This window comes from Netta rufina, assembly GCF_964035555.1.
Source record: "Netta rufina genome assembly, chromosome: 1".
In the NCBI taxonomy this organism is placed as follows: Eukaryota; Metazoa; Chordata; class Aves; order Anseriformes; family Anatidae; genus Netta; species Netta rufina.
Window position 1 is genome coordinate 193,523,225 of NC_140123.1, and position 24,440 is coordinate 193,547,664.

Here is a 24,440-nt window from a genome sequence, read left to right on the forward strand (position 1 = left end):
CCTATTGCATTCTCCATTGCAGACAACCATCTTTACTCATTTCTCAACTCGATTTACTCCCCGCTGTTTTCTGTGCTAAAAAAATACTACATGATGGGTGAAAGTCCATGGCAACCCCTGTCTTGCAGCAGTAGGTACTTTCTGCTTTTAACAGTGAATAGTAACTCACGCAAGAATCTTGGATCAGAGACGTGTGAAAATAGAGATTATTATGGTTTTACAAGCTTTTGTTTTGTTACGGGCAGGTTGGTCCTGGTTGTTTTTCTTAAATAAACTATGCTATTGTTATTATTAATAATAATATCTTAATCTTGCTGTCAATAGGAGAAGGATGAATGGTAAATTATGGTCTATGACATTGCATCAACGTCTCATCTTCATCAGACAGTTCCTACTATTACAGGAACTCACATAACCATGGCTTAGTGGTTTTTGCAATACCCCAGGTCCTCCTGTTTTGTTGGTGGGCACCATCGCTCTTCCATGCAAAGATGAGCCTGAAATCTGCAGGATAGTTTTGGGAAGCACTTTTTGACCTGGGTGATGAGGGGCCAGGAAGGCAGGTATCTTCTCTGGTGTAAAGGTCTGTTACACTGCTGCTGGTGGTGGAAGGACCCAAACAGTCCCCTTGTGTCCCTCGAGATTAGTGGCCCAGGGCTTCTGCACATTTCTCCAACAGCAGAACAAAGTCAGCCCCAGATACAGTCAAGGTGCATGCTGTGATCCAGGGCTTCCCAGAATAGGTGAAGAGATGCTGTGAAACAGTAAAAACAAAGGAGAAAGGAGAGAGAGAGGCAAAAAATACAGAAATGGAGGAAGGAGATGGCTAAGGCTAGGCATGGGACTTCCAAGTGGAGATGTTGCCCTTTTTATGCTCCTTTGCTGGATTTTCCCTCGCTGCTAAGTAATACAGGTGGCTCTTAGAGGAGAGGGATACACCAGCCACACTGACAGTCCAGGCTACTCTGCGTGCTAAACAACTGGAAACAAAGAAAATTGCCTAAAATTCATCAGCACAGGGCCTATCCAAATCCCAATGACTTCAGTGAGAATGAGACTGAGCCCCAGAATCCCCTGGCAGATTAGATACTCCCATGCTCCCAAGCTTATTTAGAGAATTATCTCTTGGTAGAAAAATAAATAAAGGCATTGCTGGCAGCTCATGTGGAGCTGGGGACCACTCCTGCAGCGGTGGGCACAAATTGCCACCTTCCCCTGCCACTTTCTTCTTTAGGGAATAATTGCTGGCTGCTCCAGGCAGCCCCCAAGCTCCCATGGATGCTGACCAAGGAAGATGTGAGTCCACATGTTTTTGGGCACTGCAAGCCCCTCATGAACTCTGGCACAGCCCGAGGCGATGGTGAGCGCCAGGCAGAAGGAAGCGGGAGCACGCCGGGGCCAACGCATCCCAGGGGCAGCAGTTTTGGAGTGAGCCTGCACAGCCTATGCCTGCATGAGACTTTGGCACAAGGAAATGATGCGAGCCCATCACTTTTACAAGCAGTGAAATTTATGGAGGAGGCACAGATGTTAAAAAAAAAATCCAAAACAAACAAATACCCATAGCTGAAAAATAAATAAGCCAGCAAAAAAGGAAGACTGGGAGCCAGAGTGACGAGGAGCTCAGTTTCCAAGGCAGTGGCCCGGGACGGCCGCCAGCTGGAGCGGCGGGGAGAGCTGGATGTCCCCTGCACTGCACACCCCTGGAGCCTCTTCTGGTGCCTTCATGGAGGAGCGTGTCAGAACGTGTCACCATGCCTCTCCCCATCCACGCCAACAAGGGACACGGCCTGGCTCCCTCCACGAAGTGATACGAGACAGGAAAACCATAGCAAAGTTTTTGCTGGTGGTGGTGAACTCGGGCTCGGTGAGGAGCCAGCGGTAGAGGCAGGTCCGGCAGATGGCGAGGATGTCCCCTGGGCCACTGCGCGGGCTCTCCATCAGCTGCATGGGAGGTGGGCCAGCCCAGCAGCCTGCACAGGCGTGGGGCAGCTGCCATGTGGCTCGCGCCTCCGTGGAGGGAGCCTTTCCCTCTGGCACCAAAACAAATCCAGGAGGGAGCCCCTAGCCCGTGCCAGTTTTGCACTTCAAAAAATGCTGGCAGGTAGGCCCTCCTTTCTGGTTATATCATGTCACTACCGCTCACCCGCGCTGTCTCTGGGCACCGGTGGGGATCCAGCAGCAGTGTGGTGGATGCTTTATACACTGGGAGGTTTGCTCCCATCTCCTGATGCTGCGATCCCTCTGCCAGCCCTGCTCTGTTAAAAATGTATGTTTCTATGAATTATTCTCGCCAGTGTTTCATGTTCAGCTGCTCTTTCCCTGTGTGGCCCCAGCTGGGTTTGCTCCTCTTCCTGGGCACACACTCCTGGGAGGATGACATCCCCCAGTGTGTGTGTAATTTTGGAGATGGGGAGAAGGTTTAAGGTTTAATTATTTCCTCAGCAGTGGGTGCAGCAGTGGGAAGGGTTGTGGCAGAAGGGCAGGGGCTGGGAAGGAGGTGTAGGAGAAGAAGAGCTGGGGTGAGCACACAGGGACTGGGACAGGGACAGAAGGATGGGGCGAAAGGACAGGGGCTGGAGCAGAGGGACAGGGAGCGGGGCTGAGGGACGGGGCTGGAGGCAGAGAGACAAGGGCTGGGGCAGCGAGACAGGGACACGGGAGCAGGGGCAGGGACTCAGGTGCTGGGAAGGGGAGCAGGGGCAGGGACCGGGGCGGGGGACCCAGGGGCAGGGACCCGGAGCAGACAAAGGGCGGGCGGCAGAGCCCTGCTCGCATCCCGCAGCCCCGCACCCGAGCGGGGAGCGGGAGGCGGAGGAGAGGAAAAAAAAAAAAAAAAAAAAAGAGGAGGAGGAGGAGAAGGAGGAGGTGGAGGAGGAGGAGGGACCTTCCCCTCCCTCCCACCCCGCCACCGGGGGAAATAAATTATTCCCAGCCCTCTCGCTCCCAGCTCCGTGCCCCGCACCCCGGCAGCGGCAGGCGGGGACAGCGGGGCAAGCGCAGCCTTTGGCGGGCGCGGAGGGGCCGCCCTCGGCCGCGGACAGCCGCGGGGCCACTCCGTCCATCCCACCCCGTCCCGTCCCGTCCCGTCCCACCTTCTCCCGTGCCGTCCCGTGCCGTCCGTCCCGTGCCGTCCCCGCGGAGCGGCGCGGAGCAGCGCGGTGGCCCCGCCGCGCCCTGGATGCCCGAGCGGCGCCGGCGGCAGCAGCATGGAGCGGCGGCGGGGGGTCCCCCGGGGGGCTGGCCCTGCCTGCTGCTGGCCCTGGGCACCCTGCTGGCGGCCGGCCGGGCTGCCGCCCCCCCCCGGGCCCGCTTCTCGCCCTTCTTCTTCCTCTGCACCCACCACGGCGAGCTGGAGGGGGACGGCGAGCAGGGCGAGGTGCTCATCGCCCTCCACATCGCCGGCAACCCCGCCGCCTACGTGCCCGGCCACGAGTACCACGGTAGGTGGTGGGGAAGCCCCCCCCACTGTGGGGTAGGGGTGGGAGGGGGGGGCGTCCGGCTGCGGACACGAGTTTAGGGGGAGGATAACAAAAAATATATATATATCCAGGTGGCTTTTTGCAAGCCAGCCTGGAGCGGGAGAGGTAGGGTCCGTGGGGTGTGCGCGGCTGGAGGCGCAAGGATGCTCCCCCCGGGCAGCCCCGCGTGGGCGAGCAGGGGGCTGCGCCGCTCGCAGCTTTCTCGCCACCTCTCCGTGCGGAAAACTTTGTGGCAAAGGGGTTTGGTTCAGGGGAGAGTGCTCCGAGGTGCAGTCCTGCTCCTTCTTCCCCCCCTGCGCCTGCTTTAGGCGCTGCACAATGAGCGCGAACTTGCGGTGAGCATTCAGAAGTCAGGAAAAAGAAATGTAGATCTGTATTTCAGGCGCCCTCGCTCGGAAAAAGATGCCGTGTGCTAGCCCCTGGTTAAAGCTGGAGTAAAACTCCGACTGTGACATATTCCAGCCCAGAACTGAAGTCCTAAGTAAATCGCAGGACTTCAGAGTTACGTGGCCGCTCCGACGGGTTTCTTTTTGTTGGTGCACAGAGCACCAACACCAAACGTTCATTTGCACAAGACCTGAAGTTTTTCCCTCTGCATAGCCTTTAACAACGCACTTCTTCCTAAATCCATGCGAAACTTTGGCTTTTAAAGTACTGGTGCCCTTTTTAACTCCCCGCAAACATCAATTACATCATGCTCGGTTTTTTTCTTTGGAGCCCCGCATCTTCAGCCCGTAACACGCCCTCGGACCGCCTTCACTTGCATTCAACCTGCTGAGCCTTAATTCTGCTGGGGTGGGGGGTGGGAAGAAAAAAAAAAAAAAAAAAAAAAAAGAGGCTAGAATTTCCTTCTTGACAATGCCAGACTCTGGAGGTTTTGCAGCGCGGCTCAGGCTCCCTGAACAACGCTTTTTGCAGCGGTTTGCAAGCGAGGAGCCCCCTGGGGGACCCGGGGGGCTGGGGGGGGGGGCGCGGTGCCGCTGCGGGGAGGCTCCCGCTGGGACTGCGGGCGGCGGTGGCGGTGAGCGAGGTTTGGTGGTGAGACGGCCCCGAGGAGCGCCGGCTCCTGCAGGTGGGCAGGGGAGGGTTTCCCACCGCTGGTTTGCATCGGAGCCACCTCCTCGGCTCCTTTTTTCAGCCGCTCCCGGCTGTCGCGGGGTGTCCCGAGCGGTGCGGGAGCTGCTGCTGCTGCTGCTGATGGTGGTGGTGGTGATGTCGTGTTGATGAAGATGATGATGATGATGCCGGGTCGTGCGTGCCCAGAAGAAAGTGCAGAGGCTGAACTTGGCAGCTAACTTGCGCCTACAAGTTGAAGCTATGCCCCGACGTGAGCCAGCCTCACTCCCTGCTCATAGCTTGCAACGCTATATATATATATATATTTTTTTTTTTTTCTCCTATTCTGTGCATCGATTAAACACCTAAGTGTGCCAAAGCAAGGCAAGAAGCACCCCTTGCTTGCTGTGCTCGGCGCAATAGACATATCCTTCAGCCAAGCGCCCTTAGTTAGATATTTTGAAATATCTCGTTTGAGTATTTCAAAATTAAAAAATTCTCAGTGTTAAATACAGCACGAGGAAAAGAAGTTTACGACCTGAAGGAATAATTTGAAGCAATCTGGGCTTTTATGTAGCTCAGTTTAATGATAATGGCAAGTGCCAGTGCGCACGGCAGCATTTATCATTTAAAAATCAAACTTTAAAGGTGGTCTTGTGCAAACAGAGAGGTGGAGTTTTGAATGCAGTACAGAAGCACAGGGCAAAGGCAGATTTGTAAATGTGTAAATGTAAATTCACCTGTGCAGAGGGGACATTGAGACACAGTGCTCTGACTCTTTGCAAGGTCCAGGGAGGCTCTGGTTTGCACTCTGTCTCTGCTCCGCAGTCCCAGTGGCAGGGGACAGCAGCACCCAGAAGCATCAAATTCAAAGATGAGTGAATCGGGTGAAGCCATATGTCAAGGGCTGGAAGAGAAGAAATAGTGACAAAGAAACAAACAAAAAAACCACCCACCCATCCATCCACCCACCCGAAAAAACAAACAAACAAACAAAAAAACAGCTAACAACTTTCTGCTAATTTGTTTACACGCTCCTTTGGGTCCTCAGGGTGGGAGTGAAGCCACCGTGCAGCCAGCAGAGCTGTGACACTGGCTCACTTCCATCTGCCCAACTGTCCCTTGTGCTGCCTGTGCCCTGGGAGAGGAAAGGGCTCTGCTGGGGAAGATGGGGCATCAGGCAAGCACCAGGGCTTCTGCAAGTGATTTATCCGACACACTGGATCCAGCACTTTATTTCTCCATGCCTCTGAACTTCACAATTAAAATTAAGGCAATGATATTCCCTACTTTGCATAGGTAAATTGGATACTTTGGTGTTCAGTACTTCATCCCCAGCCCTTAAAAGGGCTCCCAGTTTGGCCCTATTCCTGCAATCAGTAAATATTTAAAAATGCATTGACTGATTGAATAGGAACAGAACTACTTCACACATAAATACGCTCTTTTGTATACAGGGCTGATTTGATAAATTGGTAAACAGTTTTATTACCTTTGGCAGACTTTTATTCCTTGAATTAGCTTATATTAAATTTAATTAAGTCCTTGAGCTGGCAAAGCACTTATGCACTTGCTCAAATCCAAACTGACAAAGTGTGCACTTGTTTAACATAGGCACCTACTCAGCTTCCTACTAGCCAAGTGTGCTTAAGAGCTGGGCTGCGAGGCTTGCTCGGAGATTTGCTGTTAAATAGCAGTGCTCCTATTTTCTTTCTCCCCTGGGTTTTCCACGGTAATCTACAAAGCAGAATACAATTTCTTCAAGATTAAAAAAAAAAAAAATTACAAATTGAAAATTTTTACACAAGTTTTGGGTTTATTTCCAATCTGCGGTCAATTTTGATCATTCATGTCAGTTTGCCTACAGTGCTGGGAGTGTGTCCTATGATTTGCAGGCAGATAAGTACATTGGAATTGCATAAAGAAAATAAAGCATGACTGAACGTTGAATCTTCACTATCCTTAATCCCAGAAACTTAAAAAATGAACGCTCAGATTTGTAGTATTAAAAAAAAAAAAAAAAAAAAAAAAAAAAAAAAAAAGGAGGGGGGGATCCTTTACACATTATTTTTTCTTATCCCTCAAAAAAAAAAAAAAAAAAAAAAAAAAGGCTTTGTTGTCACTCCAAACAGTGCCCTTTTCCCAAGGTTTCATATTTAGAACTTTTAGGAACAACTTTGAACTGGCTTCCCATGATTGCTGTTAAAACTCATAATTCTACCCTTAAAATAGTTTCCTTTATTGAGACTTGAGTTTCTATTTCACTCTCCATTGTTCCTTTTTTTTTTTTTTTTTTTTCCCCAGAACTGATTAACCTTCAGTCCCCATATGTTATCAGTTTCCATCAATGACTGTTACTATTCTTAGATATACTGTATATTGTCTGGAACCATTGCTTTGATAGGTTGTAAAAAAATGTTTTCAACTATTTTAAGTGGTAGTTATGCACTCTTTCAGCACTGATAAAAAAGTTGTTCAAAGTCTGGCCAAGTCCACCTTTGTTACTTAGCCACTGTATTTAAATAGAGATTGTGACTTGGTACCTGTTTTCATTAGGGTTACTTACATTTTTGGTACCAGGCTGATCTGCTGGATATTTTTATTGTTGATTCTGATTGTTCAGATTAATAAAAAATAAAAAACCTGTGTTGGAATCTGAGATGAAGGAGGGGGTAAGAGAAAAAATAACTGGGGAGTAAGAAGTGATACTGCTTGAGGTATGGAGAAACAGGGTTATAAGAGAGTTGCTGAGACTTGGTGATGGCATCTTTTCTGTCAGTTATGCCATAGTGTAGAGAGGTTTTTGTGAGAGAGCAGAAGTTAAAAGTGCAGAGAATGTGATGTTAATGATGGTGCATGGGTAGGAGAAGAGCAGATTTTTATCCATGTTTTCCAGCATCATTCTGAGAACTATGTCAGATTTTGAATCTTCTGCAGGATATTCTCTCAAAAGCATTTTTCTCATCTACTTATACTCTGCTCAGATATTTGGAAGAATGGAGACAGGCATATTTTTTTTTGTTTTAAATTGCAGGAACATGTAGAAAGTTTTGCTCATGGGAGTCCAATTAGCTCCTGGGATTTATTCTGTGACTCTTAAAGGACATTTAAATTAAAAACATGATGATGTCAATAAGTAACAATGGCAAGAGATTTATTAAGAGTGGGGGATACCCTTGATCTTCGTGACTCTTCTTTCCTGTCAGGTCTTTAGCAGCATCCTGCAGCGACATAAATGTTTCATAGCACATTGACATTTTCTTCTGGGGCCAGCATTTACACAAAGTCCTCATCCACCAGTGCCCGCAGAACTTGTTCTGGCTATGCTACGTTGTGGTTGGGATTTTTGTGCATGAACCAAAGTTCACAAAAGCACAACAGATTTCTAAGTATTTTGGTTTGTTCTTTACGTGGTCTGCGGTTTGAGTGTATCAGATCTGAGCCTTACTTATTGTGGTTTTGAGTGAATTTTCTTATATCTTTACCTTGGCTAACAGATTATCTCTACTTCTGAAGCTCTTGTTTGGTCCCAGAGTTCGTGTGATGTATGTTTGCAAATTTTAAAAAATTCTGCTTTGAAGATCTCTTGACCAGAACCTTGAAAGAAAAAGGTAGACAGGGTCATGATGTTTCGCTAGGGAAGAAGTTAAAATGTAATGAGTTCAGCTGTCATCATTCTCATTCCTGGGCCAAATAAGCAGTCAGCAGATGGCTCAGCCACAGATACGGTCAGACATGGGATTTATAAAAGGAGGTAGGAAGTCCACAAAGGCTTCCATGAGCCCTTTCTTGCAAATTTGCAAGAGAGATGTAATCTCTGCTTAAATCCTTTCTCCCCCCATCAGGGGGTTGCTCCCCCCTGCAAAGGAGCGTTGATTGCCCCAAATAACAGAAATCATGGTCAGCACAGCGTGCCAGCCTGACCCACATTTGGCAGGTGGCATCTGACTGTAGGACAGAAATGATATGGTTGGAGTTACTGGTCTGCATGGGGCTGGGTGTGCTCAGCATGTCTGCGTGCATTAGAAATTGCTCTTCCTCACTGCCTGAGCTGTCCCCACAGCACATCCCCCTGGACAAAAGGACTCCCACAGTGGTGAAAGGATGCAAAAGTGCTCCCTCAGTGAGGGTATTGCATGTGTTTTCTTCTTTTTGAGTTTAAAGAACATATTTTTGAACACGTATCAATGGAATTGTTGAAACCTGTCCATGGTAACAGCTTTTAGGTAGATTTTTTTTTTTTTTTAAGTTACTTTTCTTATAAATAACTAAAAGTTGTAATTTTATATATAGGTATGTATCAAGATACTATGTTCCTGTGTGCATATATAGATAGATAGATATAAGCCTTCTACTTCAGACCTAGGTTGACCAGTAAACAACTTGTAAGTAGACTGCTGTGTCACACCGGCATGCAGTGCAACTCTCTGATGTTTTTGCATTGACTATTCCACCAAAACTGTGTTGCTTCCTCAGGTAGAACACAGGTGAGACTGTAGGCTGTCAACACTTTTAATTTTCCTCATTGTTCTGTTGATCTGAGTTTTTAAAGACCACTGCTTTTGAAATACTCTTGCCCTTTAATAAGTGCAATAACGCAGTATTTGCACATTGACTGATCGAGGTATGATTTTCCACCTGATGACAGACCTGACGATACGACTGAGATGTATTCAAATGCAAGCTCTATTAGCTGTGTGTGTCTCATGCCCTACAGCTGTGGTTTAGATTTGCCATGAATGTTTTCTGCGTGAAGAGGGAAGGAAGTGGCACTGTCTTACCTCTGAGAACAAGGAACCTTTCCGACCAGTCCTTGGTGTGAGAATTTCAATAGTCTCTGATGAAAGTTTCAGTCTTTTTAACATGCTTCCTTTCTTTGTGTTAGCATTTCCTGTCTTTTCATCGGGCATAAAAGGTGCATAGAGTGGAAATGTGTGTCTGGAATATTTGTGTCATTCATGTGTTTTTTTTTTTTTGTTCCCAGTTGTGACTGGCCACTGGTATAAACATAGTGCACGCTCTTACAATGCAACTTTTACCATTGACCAAAGTCCAAGAATAGATTGCTTGTGGAAAAGACCTTCCCAAGTTCTTAGGTGATTCCTTCTTGCAAAGCCTGCTGCCTTTTCTGTTCACCCTTCCCTGGGGTCAGACCTGGAAAATTACATCCTTAGGGTGGACCACAAGGTCAGCGTGGTGTGGGCTGTGTCGAGGTAATGGCATTACAGAGGTAGAAATCCCTCAGAGGTATGCCAAAGGGACCTTCTCCCAGGTCTCCCTCCACCGTGCTCAGGTCCCATCCACAGGGGACATTCCATTTTGGGAGCCTGGTATGTGGGATTTATGTGCAGGTAACGACCTCCATGGAGACACTGGGACCCTTGGCTCCTCTCCCTCCTCCCCTTTGGGATCCTTCATCTTCCCAGGGAATCAAGATGTCCGTGACTTGCCTGGTAGTGTTCCTTCACTAGATGCTGTAGGCAATGCTCTCTGCAATAACACTGGAGCCTGGAAAGTAGGAGGTGTCTGGAAGAGCTGGACGTGAGGGGTCTGCAGAAGTTGTAGAGGAGCAGATGAGAAACTCATCTGCTTCCAGTGACTTTTATTGAAAAGCAGTAGCTGTTTTCCTGAGGTCTTTGTAAAGTCCCTATTGCCATATTTCTTCATCCTGGTGGGGACCTGGGAACAAAGCAGGCTGTTCCCAGCTTCTGTCTAGACACTTTGATATTAATATTGGTTGTGAGAGCTTCACAAGTGTCTCCTCAGGGGGTGAAATCAATGGAGCTTTCCAGCCCAAGTCTGTTGCCTGCGAGAGCCCGGCATGACAGCAGGCAACAAATCCATCTCTCTTCAGGTGCAGGCTTTACCCTGCACTATAAGTTTCAAAAACTTCTGGTAGCATATTCATCAGTGAGTTAGCAAGGACATGATTAGCTGGCTCAGGTTGAAAGCCATTTTTCCTGTGTACATTGGCCATGCTCTTGAAGAGGACTAGTTCACAGGTTTGCCGTATGGGTCCTGCCCCTGTGAGCTCTCTCTGCATGATAAATGCAAGTGATGAGCAGGTGATTGGCCTTTTAACATCCAAAAACAGCAGCACAACCCTCTGCGACCTCTCCCTGTGTCAGGCCCCGGGATGTGAGAAGTCATTCATCACGTCACTGGGCTTGGCAAGGTCACTGCCACTTGGTTCCACTTTTCCCACTGCTCTCCAGGACAATACAATAGATAGGAAAGAACAAGAACTATAGATAAAATTTATCTTTCTGGCTAGAAAAAGCTGTGGTTTCCAGGCTAGAATAACCTTCCAATGTTCCTGTCTCACAGGGGAAATATGCTGGTAGAGGAAACAAGCCTCCTTCCAGAATTAGACACATTCATCTGGACATGGGGTGAAATGATTATCAATACCACGAACTGCAGAAAGAAACCAAACAGCACCACTGACCCAGACAAAGACCTGGGTCTAACAAAGAGCTGCCCAGCCATGTACTGCAGCAAGCAGGCTCATTTGTGGGGTGCCTGGTCTTAAAATTAAAGATTCCCTGCTATCAAGTGCTGTAAAAAACTCTTCCTAGTATGTTTGAAATAAGGGACTTCTGGTTAAACTCCAAAGACAAACATTTTTGTAGACCAATTGCTCTGACTCTGGCCCCAAAAGACTGTAGCCTTAACATCACTCTGGATGGCACAAAGATCAAAAACCTCTGGCAAATATTTTTATGCTTTCCAATTATTATAGTTGACTTGTTGATGACTGATATCCCATCAGATGGGTTTTCAAGTTGATAGTATTCTGGTGTGAGACACAGAACTTTATAATTGGTTCATCTAGAATTGCTGTGTTTGTAATGAGTAATAAAGTAATTTAAAATTTCATTTTGAGGAGGATGAAAACTGATTGTGTAACAGTGTAAAATTTGGTATATGTTGTACTGGAAAATGGAGGGAAAGCGAAGCATTTGAAATACTTTGTTGACATTTTCAATACAAAGTTTTGAATTCTGTTTTGGAAAAGTATCTTAATTGAAAAACTGACTATGAAAAAGAAAAGAAAAAAAAAAAGTTAACCACATAATCAGAAAATGAAACGAGACTTTTCTGCTTGAACAAAATTCTTTATCCCATTTTTTTGGGTTCATTGAAGATTTTCATATTGACCTAACTGATATTTTAATTTATTTTTTTTTGTGTTAAGCCCCTCAGTACTTCTTCTTTTATGTTAACCCGAGCTGATCTCTTTTTCTTTCTTTTTCTTTTCATTTTGGTCACTGAACCAAAAATCAAACAATTCTACTTCTGACAAGTTGACCATTTAATTTCCGGCCACTGAACAGACCTGATTCAAATAAGTAACCCTCACGACTCCTCTTGCATTTGTTCCCAAAATAAATTACAGAATAATAATTTGCTCTTTAAGGCACTGAAGTGCAGCTGGTAGCAATACTGCCATTACCAAGGTAACAAACTCGTGTTTTCTATAATGATACCTGCGGTTGCTATGTGCCTTCTGATGTATACATTGACCACATTTTCCTTTACATCTAGTCATTGTTCAGTTTTTTTCCTCACCAGAATTTTTTCCCCCAATTCAGTCTTTCAGTAAAAAAGCCTTAGAGGAGATCTATCACTTTTCTCCTTCTGGATGTCTACATTTAGAGGACATTTCTGCTTCCAAACTTGAAAACCTGTTATAATACATCTATAGAATTGGCATCTATTTCACTAGATAAATAGGTCTTCATTTCTCTAAAATTATCTTTCTTTTATTTTTATATATCTATATATTTCCCCCCCCCCCCTCCCAGAATGATATTTACAGAGCTGCTCGCCTCAAATAGAAGCAAACTGTTCAGAGCAGACTTAGAAATTGGCATCAAGAGATGCAGGTTTATCTCATTAAGAGAAATCATCCCCAACGTTCTTCATCGCTGTGCTTTTCCTTCAGCATGTTGTCAACATGGAGTGAAAATTACAGAATTGTAATGGGGCTGTGATGGTTGTGGAGTTTGCCTCAGCCAGAGGAGATGAAAAGATGGGGGCTTGGCCAGGTCTCTCCCCAGCCTCTGGCAGCCCAGATTACTCCAATAAGCCTCTGTGGACCTTTCTACAAAAAGAGAAGGAAGTTTTGTTTCATCAAGTGGTAGCAGATGAGATGTTAGGGAGCTTTCACACCATTCATCACTGAGAGAAAGCCAGTGCTATGGCATCTGGCTGTTTTCTTAGTACAAATCGTGTTTTTTTTTTTTTTTAAAAAAAAAAAACAAAAACCTCTAAACTGTCTTTGAGAAAAGATGCTGGTGTGCTATACACTAGTTACTGTTCTTTTGGGTCTTTATCTAAAAATCCAATGTACAAGTCCCCCCAGGACCCCTTTTCCCAGCTGGTGATATTAAGAGAACAAATTCTTCTGGTATGTGCAGCAATTTCCTTCTGGGGAAAAAACAAAACAAAACAAAACAAAACAAAAAAACACCACCAACAACAAAACACACATTGAAAAATTAATTGCAGTACAATATTTTTCCTGAATGGACATCACTGACTGCTAAGAAACACTGCTGGGTACTCATTAGTGACTTGTGCCACATCTATTAGCCTTTCATTCCAGATTCGCAAAGCTTGCACTTGTTGCACTTACCAAGTATTCTCTAGCTGCAAGCAGTCAGAAATAGGAAAGATAGATAGATAGATAGATAGATAGATAGATAGATAGGCAGACAGACAGAAAGACAGACAGTTTCTCTAGAGCATGTTGATTTTTCATAACACACAGCACTCATATAGTAACTATTAAGCACAGTACATCACACCTTTAGACTGGTCAAATCCCTGACAAATAAAAATCAGACATTATGTCTGACATGTTGGAAAAATTTATGAATCTATTCCTCTAAATGAACACGTGGATTGCAGTTTCTGTCTCTGCCGGGGCAGTGCTGCCTCACGGTGAGGCTGACCCCTGGTTTCTGGTGCCAAGAGGTGGATGCAGAAGGAATGAGCCGGCCTGAGGGAGTAGGCAGGGTCTCTGGGTCTCAGGGGTCTCTCTTATCCAGACTCTGATTCTATTTCACTACCTGTACCACCCCCAACCTCCACAACCTGTATGGAAATTTTTCCTTCCCTGCAGTTGTCCATGGCAAATGAAACAGGGACACTCCCGATTTTCTGGGGAAAATGCATGGCTTTTAGAATAGCAGCTCTGGTTTTACCCCATTCCAGGCAAGTTAGTTTGGCCCCTTCAATGCTGAAAAATAATATAATATTTATATAATATAATAAATAATATATAATATATATAAGTAATATATATAATATATATATAAAAAATAATATAATATTTAAAGTTTTAAGCTAACTCTGTTAAGCAAGGCATAAAAACAACAATTTATTGAGTCTGCCCCCAAGAAGCCTAGGCAAGGTAGTGGAATTAGAAGAAAGCCTGGATTAGGGAAAGGGTGTTGACATATTTCAGAGACATTGCAGAGAATAATATTGGACATAGCTCCAGAAGGAAATATTTCTAACACAAATCTCATATCAAATACAAGTTCCTTTTGTGCTGGGGTGGTTTAGCTCATATCCTGTCTGTCTGGATAAAGAGGACTTCACTAACATAGGTATGGTATCTACAGATTGAGTGAAAAGGGACTGGGCCCTGGTTTAAAGATGCACAACATGAAGATTTTAGTGAGGTTTGATTCTTCTCCTCTTCTGTCTCTTTTGGAAAAAGCTGATCTCATTGTTCACAGAACACAGCTGGATTGACAACTTCCAGCTATTGACCCTCCCCCCAGACTGCTAGATGGATGTATCAGTAAGAAACCTGGTCAAAAGATCTGGATTAAGTTCCAGCTGTACATCACTTTGGTTCTCATCTCTTCTGCTGAATTTAACATGCGTTTGTGGTGTTCATCATGCGAAGTACTTGTAATGAATGTAAATCAGAGGGGAATCATCTTTTTTTGTACCTTTTTTTTTTTTTTTTTTTCCCTAATGTCAAGAGCACTGTACTTTAGTATAAAAAGAGATCAGTGCCTTTGTAATTAGCTAGACCAGAATGTGATGGCCTTTTTACTTTTGGGTGTAACTTGCTGGTACCTTCTATAGGTATTTACAGCCGGGGCAAAGTAAGAATGAATGATAAAACCACATTGAGGAACACATTCCTGTGTTCCTCCAGAACAATATGGAAATTTTTACATATGATGAAAGTATAACAGCAGGATAATAAGCTGCTTGAGCTTTCTTTTAGTTACACATTTAAGAGCATATTCCATGATACCCTTTGTCACATATCTGGATGCTTTGTTGCTTCTTCAGTCTTTCTGTTGAAGGCAATCTGATCGCTGCTGGGATAAATAGTTACACGTGTTGGGTGACTAATGATTTAGTGTTCTCTTCAGAATAGGAAGAAGAGGCAAACAAGGAAATATATGTGAGTGGGGTGGCAGAGATTTTAATATGTATTTTGGGATCCTGGGTACTTAGTAACTATTTATTATGCTGACTGACTCTGTGATGGCAAGGCCTACCGTAATTCCTACCACATGCCAAAACACAGCCCAACCGCCTGGTATCTGGAAAATCTCCCTTCAGTATTTCCCAGGAAGAGTCCATTCCTGTGGCTTAGTTCTGGCTTAGTTTTTGTATTGGTGAGGGAGCCTTTTAAGTGTCACTTAACTGTTAATATCATGTGGGGAAATTAGGAATCGCTGGGAGAACTCCCAATTCCACTTACAGAAAAAGGATCCCTGTGATATACCTAAATATAAATTTCCTTAAAGGAAGTGAAGCTCATTTTTACTTTCCAAGAACACAATGCTGTTGAAGGATACAGACATAATTTAAGTTTCTGTGACTTGTTCAGGATGCGAATACCTTTTGTTGAATTTGTAGCCTGCAAAATCCTGTGTCATCCAAAAATCTACAAGACATGGAGGAAGAAAAGCATTTCTCAAAATTACAGCAGGATTTTTACATACTAACTATAAATATCTTGCAACTGTACGATTTGCTTTTAAATAAAATAAAACTGCTTGCTGTTCTTGCAAAAATGAATTGGGAAAAGGGATTTATCTAGGGTAATTCAGTTAGATGAATGGAGAGATATGTCCATCACCACGTAATGGTTATTCCTTCTAAATATAAACTTACAATATTACATATTAGAGGCTTGATTATACCGTTAAGAAGATTAGAACATTTAAACAGAAACTAAAGGCTTATGTGCCCTAAATATAAAACCAAAAGGAAAGGTTTTATATACAGCAATATCACGTTATTCAGTACTTCTGAACAAGGTATTTTCCCCATGAAAATACCTGTAAGGAGTAATCAATGCATGCTGCCTCTGGGGATAGATGAGGTGCTTGAAATCTAATCTCTTTCCAAGTGGTAATTTAAACATATACAGGTATTAATTTTAGTATATTTGGGTGTGTTTGTTGGAGCAGGCATAATGATTAGATACAATCACGTCCACAAGGGCAGTTTTGTGGATTATCCATTTTCTGTAAATTATTTGGGCCATCTTTTAATTGTAGAAAATGCGGCACATCTATTAAAAGATGTGACAGAAAGGAAAAACGGCTGATGATGCTTCTGTGATATTTCTATGAATTGGACCTATGAATTTAAAATATTTAACATATATTAAAGATTTTAGTGTCTTTTAATATTGTGCTTGACTTACACAGTGCCATCTCTAAGGACGTAGTAGCTGAATCTTTTGATGGTATTGAATTTATGACATTGAATTTAAGACTTTTGTGCTCATGTCATGAAGCTTGTTAGGTAGTGTTTAACACGTCTCCTTTTTCTTTTTTCTTTTTTTTTTTTTTTGAAATTCTTGTTCTTTATATCCCATTCGTTCTCCTCAGTGAAAGATTTATAGTGAGGATGGGGGAAAACCTGATCTTTTTCCAGTTATCTTCCTGATGGATAGCACTCCTTGATTTCTTTTCATGCACCTCTCACATTAGATATTCTGCACCTTAATCACAACACCATCTTACCTCCTCGATCTTTTAAGAGCAAAATCATTATGATTATAGATTAAATTAGAAATATTATCAGATATTCTGCCTCAGGGCTTGTCTTTTTTTCCCACTCAAGTCTCGCTCCCTGGACAAGCCCTGGATGGAGGAAAAAAAGCGCTTTAATTGAATCCAGTGAGGGATGCTGGACTGAAGTATTTGAAATGGCTGGTCTGTCCCAAAAGGAGCTGGTCTTAACTAACCCTCAACCCTGTTCCCCACGTGGCCTGGACATGGTCTTACTGTGCTCCAGCCTGCAGCCATGCCAATGGTGCACCATACCATTCAGGCTTCAAAACTGCAGTGTGTTAATAGTTATATGCCTACAGTTAGGAGGGAAAATCAAGGAGATATAGATGCCCAGGGAATTGGGGTGCTGAGTTTTCTGCCCAGTGTTTTCTCAGGACAACTTGGGTGCCGGCTGTTCCCAAGCTTGGTTGGCCATCAGTAGCGTGTCCACTGCTGGTGCTTCCACTGGTGCTGCTTGCTGCTTGGGCTGACAGTGGCTCTTGGAGAGGAGGTTGGGTCTGACCTGAGCTAAGATGCTCTAAAACTGCCTCCCATCTTCCCCCAAAAGCTGGGTGGTGCTCCTTGGCCTCTCCTGGGGCTGTTTATGCTTTTTGTTCTACCCATCAAAATTCTTTAAAGCCACATCCTCTAAAATCTATTAAAGAAATTAACCTTGCTAGCTTGCACACATCTTCAAGAGCTGCTATACTTTAGAACCCAAACTTCCCTTTATTTATGTGATTAGGTCCACTGCATTATAATGTCCATAATATTAAAATGTCTATGTATGTGCTTATTGCTTCTGCCGCTTTACTGCTGTTCCCATTGGCAGAGTAGGACATTGTAGTAAGATCGATATGCTAAATAAATGTTCTTCACATTTCTGTGGTGTGGTTGCATTTTCTGCATGCTTATGCTTGAAAATAAATGTATTTTCCCCTGAAGCAAATTTAGGTGAACGAGCTCTTTTCGAAGGTATTCCAACTACACTGCCTGTTCTCTTCCCTTTTGAATGTATTGGTTAATTTCAATCAAATCTAAGATAAAGTTACAGGTTGTAAAGACAGCAAATACCTGAAAGCTTGATGGAAGTCATTAGGTAGCAACCATCAGAAGTCAATGGCTTTTAAGCCAAAGGCTGATCTAGTGGTGTGGTGTGCTATGCAACAGTGCATTTAAAAATTAGATGATTTATTTCTATATTTTCACTTGTCCTTTGTGGGAATTATAAGAATTTTAATGTAGCACAGAAAATCCTTTGAGATCTTCAAATTAGAAAAGTTCTGTTGAAGAAGAGAGTGCTTTTTTTTTTTTTTAACACACAAAACAATTTGTGACTATAATTGATGATATGCATATGAATCCCTTGAGTTAAATAAAGTGAATCAAATAAACAAAGTAGTTTGTCTTGCTCATACGCATTGTCACAATAAAAATAATAAAACATGTATGTAAAATAATTAATTTGCATTAGTTTCACACACACACAAACAAAGAAACACCTGAGTGGCAATATTTAAATTTGCATATCATCCTGGGATCACTTTACACTTAATTTATTTTTTGTATGAAATTTACATTTGGGTCATATTCTCTGTGGATACAAATGGGATTGTGACTCCAGTGGGTGAAATTTTGTCAAAGTGGTCCTTGGCCTTTAGACAAATCTTTATGGTATCAAGCAAACTCAGGGTCTAATGCAATTGTAAGGAGTGTTTTTAGGCAAAAGCAGTGATACCACAGAAGCACTCTGGCTTAGGTAATGTTTAATACTTTTATAGTCCAATAAGTACAATGCTGATCAAGACACCACTTACCAATTTCTCTTCCTGCAATCTGCCTGCCCTCTGCCAACCACTGGTGTGTGATTAATTGACTGACATGAAGTCTGTTATTTACATTGCAGATATATTGTAAGTAGACTCCAGGTGAAGCTCACAGCATGCTGCATATTTACCACCATATGTTCAGGAGGTTGTGAACAGAAAAAAAGTAAGTCTAAAGCCAGAGGAGGTATTAGAGGACACAATAGAAAAGCTAATTATAAAAGCCTTCAAAAGCAGTCCCTGCTTCACCGTTTGATGTCCCAGTACGTAATTACAGAGAACTAGGAAATAGGGAAGATAATAAAAGGAAGATAATAAAGGGAAGGTATAAAAAACAGGGCATGGTAGTTTGTGACAGAAGAAAGCAAAGCTCCTAAGCCATTTCTCCGTTAGCTGTTGGAGGGAAGGGAAGGCTGTGAGAGGAAGGAGGGGGCAGCCGTTCTGGACAGTGCAGCAAGGGGAGGTAGAAGCTCGTGGAGCGGGCAAACTTTGTTGGTGCCTGTTTGCTGATGAAAACTGGCATTTGGCCCTCCTGCAGAGGCTCTGCACCAGGCTGTATGCCCAGAAAGGGAGCCCTGAAGGTGGCAGCCATATTGCCCTTATGGATATTAATTTGTTCTCTTCAAGCAAGGACAGCATGGGATGAAGTCGCCCCACAGCATGCCACCCTTATTTTAAATCCCACTGTGGGCTGCCTGTGCAAGTACAAACCCTCTCTCTGCACCTGTATTATGCCACACTAGCCCACACTAATATATATTCTTCCTTGCTTTTTATATCGCTTTGAGCTAGGCACCCTCTCTGAGGATCACAGTGTGTCTTCTGTTGTTTTGTACAGTGGCCAGTGAGAGGAATTCAGTGTTACAATTTTAGATAAAGCAGAAGAAAAATGCATAACTAAGGCTTAGCTTCAAACCTACAAGTATGTTAAATCAGTATTTTTTAGAAAAATAGAGTCAGTCTGATTCCATTAGCTATATATGCAGCAGAGAGTAGGGGTTTGGGGCAGGCAGACCGTGGCCCTGGAAATGCCAGCTCACATTTCCCTGCAGCGCCTGCAGCGATGAAGTCTTCGCTTGTGCCTCAAAGGACCTTCTCCAACACACGGCTCAATTATTTGGACAGTAAGCTGATTAGAGGATTTGAAACCAATCAGCCAAAAATGGTTGATGCAAACCTCCAAATGACATGTCAACTTATTCTCAATGAGGGCTGAGTGCAAAGAGGAGATACATTTCAAATAACAGTTCTATAAAAGTATTTAAGAATGTCTTCAGAAGGTGTTTCAGAGCAAACGGGTGAGCAGTTGGCAAATTGCTCTTTAATATACCTCTACTTCCACTCAGGCTGATGCTGGGGACTCACATGGGTGCAGAGGTGCTCACACACTATCCTGCCTGCCTCCCGGGGGAGGTGTGAAAGTTTTTAGGTTGAGAAGAGAAAGCAGGAAAAGAGGAATATGTTGGTTCAAAGAGAGGACAGCTTGGAAAAGGTATCAAGAAAATTAGGTGCTTAGTGTCTACTCACCTACTCTTCATTTTCCTTTAAAGAACACCCCAAAATTATTAACTGAAAAAAAAAATCCAAATTCCCTGTTCAAAAATGTCTTTGCAAATTTTATCTCTTACTGGATTTTAAGTATGACTTTATGATAGTTATTTAAACAAGTATGGGCTTTACTGGAACAACTTGGGTCAATGAGCATGACAGGAACAGAATTCCACAGAACTTAAACCATAAAAATTCCAGAAAAAAAAATTATCGTATTTTGCTGTGAGTTGTTATGGGATGATTATGTATATATTTGTCCATGGTACAGGGACAAGCTAATGTTAATGGCATAAATGTACATTTCCATACATTTATAATTACATTCTGGATGGCAAATGTTCATCGATGAAATAACCTTGCATCAAATTTATCTAACATTGCTGAAATTATACGCAGTATTATATTAAGTTAAATATCATCCATTAAACTTCAAAGGTCTTTTTCTATTGTTAAAATAGTCTTGTTAGAGAAAGAGCATGCAACAGTAAAGAATGTCAAGAGGCTCCTATGAGGAGGGGAGGCACCTGCTTGGAAGCACAGCCTCCGCCTGCTGTTCCACACCTCTGTCACCACTGGACTGCTGGAAATAGCAAATGTGGGATGAGGACTTTGTGGGTGTGTTTAATATAGTTAAATGCTGAAAGCTAGCACTGGGATTTCTGATTGGGTTGGGGAGGTAGAGAGCTTCTTTGCATAACATTTGCATAATTTTAGATTCTCACTGTGTGCGCTGATGCCACATTCAGGGCTTTCTAGCACAGAGAAGTACAGATGAAGTTAATGGGATTCCCGATGCTCAAAATCATTGAAAAATCAGATTCTAAAAATTTCTAGGTGAAGAATCAGAAATATACACCTCTGAAGTTAGCAAACAGTTTACAAATGTCCCTGGTTTCTCACACCTTTTAATACAACAAAAGAGTTTGTATAAGGCCTCTTCTTGTGTAAAGCCATTTCTAACTACTGTTGTATTTTGGTCTGACAATGATTACTGAGTGCACCTTAAACTCAGCTTCCATAAGACATACTGTCATCTGTAATGACAGTAGTTCTACATTCACCTCAAAGAGATTTTCCTGTCTCAGACGTTTCATAAGGACATGGAGTCTATTTTACAATGTCAAGTTTAGTGCAGAAAGAGGTGCAATATGATGAAATTCAGGTGCCTTAGAAACATTACAAAGTCAAGCAGAAGAAAATGAACTCACCTTAAGCCTGTAGAGACTTTATTGCCAATACAAAATGAAAATAGCGCACATTATACCACCATTTATAAGTTGAAGAAATTAAGCCAAAGCCAGTGAGACAAACCCTGTGTAGTAAGACATGCTACAGTGTTTATTCCTGCACCCAGAAATTGTGCCTATTGTGGCAGAACTTGAATATAAACAGTAAATAAAATAAATTCTCAAAAGCTTTATTTCACTAAGTAAGTCTCTGTGCTTTTCTTTCAAATGCACTGCAGTCTGTGTGGTGCCTCCTAATGTGCCTTGTAGGATGGAGGTTTTATAGGAATGGGATACGATCTAGAACTCAATGAACAAGAAAACAGCAAAGCATCTCGATGTAAGAAAGGGGCACAAGTCTTCTGCCATAGTACCAGGTGCTTACTCTTCCTTGTCAGATCATGAGCTAAGAAGGGATTTCATCCAGTGATGGGCACAGTACCAGCGGTGTCTGATCTGACACAGCTGGCAGTGTGAATCTGGGAGTGAGTCCCCAGGGGGGTCTTGTTTTCTTTATATTCACATACAGCCAGGAACCTTCCGTTTACATGAAAAAGCTTTTTTGAGTTTTCTTCTGAGACCTCCCCTGCTGCTTGGAGTTCTTCCTCCCATCTGAAGGAGGAGAAAAGCAGATTAATATTATGTGAATCTCATAGAATTTCCTTAAATGATTCTGTCCCAAGTGGGATGAAAATCAGATGACATTTACATCAGAATAATTCCTCTGCTCCGGAGTGGAGTGTAAGTGTCAACATACATGTACATTCAAGACCTGTATGGGTCTTACCTGCTCCAGGTGCCCTTTTGCAACACAAGGCACTTTCCCACACCTTCTTTTTTCTTTTACTCCTGTCCCTCTCTCCTTGAGAAAATAAATGAGTTTTATCTGCTTCTAATCACAGTATTATTCTTATTACTTTGAAAGTATAGTCCATGCTTGCTTTGATAGTTTCATGTATGGTTGTCGTAACTGCATAGGATAGCGAGTTCTTAAGTGGTTATGTGAAGGTAAAATAAATTGGTGTTATTATGTCTTAGGTTTTGGGTTGTTACAATGAAGCCCCTTCACTTTCCAAAAGCACTGCTTACACTAAGAGGAGATCTCTTCTAACATCTCAGTTACTGGTGTGCCCTGCACATGCTGGACTGGAGGAATTCTTTGAAGGTTTCTGTTGACAATAAATTGATGTATTTTATCACAATGTGAAACATGGTAAAAAATGAAACTTGCCAGCCCCGTTTGTGAGGCCATCTGTATTTCCAAATATATATATTTATATATATAGACATATAAAAATAAATAAAAGAAGCTACTAATTATAGCAAAGGGTTGTCCTTTACTAACAGAAAGAAAAATCACTTCAATCTCAGGAATTATGAGCTTCGCTACGTGTGGCTTTATGTCTTGAACTGGGATTATTTCTCATCTATTATGGTGCAAGTTATGAACAGTGCTTTTCCTGCAGCTGGAACACGGATGTGGATTCTCTGGTGTCTACTGATGTGGCTGTGTCAGTCTTCTCCACCTGGGGATTGAATGGGTCCTCATGTCTGTCCCATGTCAGTGATTTTTGAGAGGATTAATGGAAATGCAGTAGTTTTTAGATGTTTACCCTTTTGTCATATTTAGTTGAAATCAGCTAATGGGATCAGTCAGGGAAATATCTGTACTAAGTAATGTGTTAGGCTGCTTTCTGTATGGAAGCCAGATGTGTCCAGCATGGGGTGTTCCTGGTTTATCTGCCTTCTCTTAAATGAAGGGGAGCTGAGTACACATAGAAAAAAAGTCATGTTCAGATTTAAAAGGAAACTACAATCACAGAATCATTTAGGTTGGAAAAGACTTCAAAGATCATCAAGTCCAACCATTAACCTAGCTCTTCCATGTCTACCACTAAACAAGCACCACATCTGTATGTCTTTGAATTCATCTTAGGTGGGTAAAAAAAACCAGCAGATTTCAAATGTGAATCTGTTCTGATGGGACATACAGAAAGGTAAGTTAGGACAAGGAAACAGGGAGAAAATCATGTGATCTACAAACTACCTCCAAGCCAATTAATACACATAGAAAGATGCTATGAACCTTGATGAAAGTCTGTGTCCAAAAGTGGAACTTTACACTTTTGTGATACTGGTGCTTCTCATGAGAGGACACTGACATAATTTGCCAATATTACCAAGTATTCAGTTGTCAGGTAAGAGACAATAGAAGAGCAAGGTCACTCTATCAAAATTGCCATGAAAACTTGCTAGCTCAGAGATAAAATCTACCCTCCCTGTCCTTTGCCATGATGACTTATTTTAATGAAAAAACTAATAATACTTTACTCAGCTGTCAAATGGCCCCAGGCAAGTGGCTGAAAAGAGTTTTACAGCCACTGTAAGGTGGGTGAGGAATACAGGAGAAGAACAGCTTTTTTATAAGAAGCAATACTGTGATCATCAGGAGAGACAGAGAGAGAGACAGGTACAGAACCTGGCCAAACAGAATGTCTGTATGTATTTAAATGCATTCTCTGAGGTGCCTGGGTTGAATGTATTGTGATGGATATACTCAGTAATAAAAAAAATGTGGTTTTAATAATTGTCCTTCATAGAGTAGAGACTGAGCTACCTTTATTTTAAGACTCATTCAGGCCATTTAAGGACACTTTCTTACTTTTTGGAGAATCATTTTCTGAGCACTTTTATCAGAGCGAAAATAATTCCACACCATCTGAAATATTTTTTCCATCAACATATACATGAAACTTTTAAAGTGCATTTTAGTTCTAGCAATATAATGAAAAACATTAACTTGTCTGATTTTAAAGGCATTTCATCCTTAGAAGTAGCTCAACTGGTAAACCAGTTGACTGCAGGTGGTTACATTTGCTAATCAGATGGATAATTATTATACATTGGTAAAAGAAAGACAGCTGCAATTGCTATAGAAGATTGTGAGGAGTTTTTTAGCATAACAATGAACAGCAGCACCTGCCTTTCCAATATGCTTTACAATTATGCTACTGGTATTATTCCCTTGACCCCCCATAGCACAGAAGGATCTAGGCAGTGCTCTAGCTATAGCTGAGAAGACAATTTCATTTCAAATAGCCCTTTGAGTTTGCTTATAACTTTCCAATAATCTTACCTTTTTTGATCAATGTTTTTTAAAAGTTTCCTTTCATTAAAATGTTTTGCAGATGTTTGGCAGACTTGTGCATGGCTGTTTTTTAATTACTGGTTCTTGTGAAAAAAATTGTCACT

At 42.8% G+C, this 24,440-nt stretch overlaps 1 protein-coding gene across 1 annotated transcript in view; it reads left to right on the forward strand.

Annotated features, from left to right (window-relative positions):
* Nucleotides 1–3,209: 3,209 nt before the first annotated feature.
* RELN (reelin) overlaps nucleotides 3,210–24,440 on the forward strand; it is a gene marked incomplete at both ends in the record, with an annotated part of 285,763 nt that continues 264,532 nt past the window's right edge. The window contains 2 exon segments of the mRNA XM_084305864.1: nucleotides 3,210–3,230; nucleotides 3,233–3,443. Coding sequence (XP_084161990.1) covers nucleotides 3,210–3,230; nucleotides 3,233–3,443 — 232 coding nt within the window.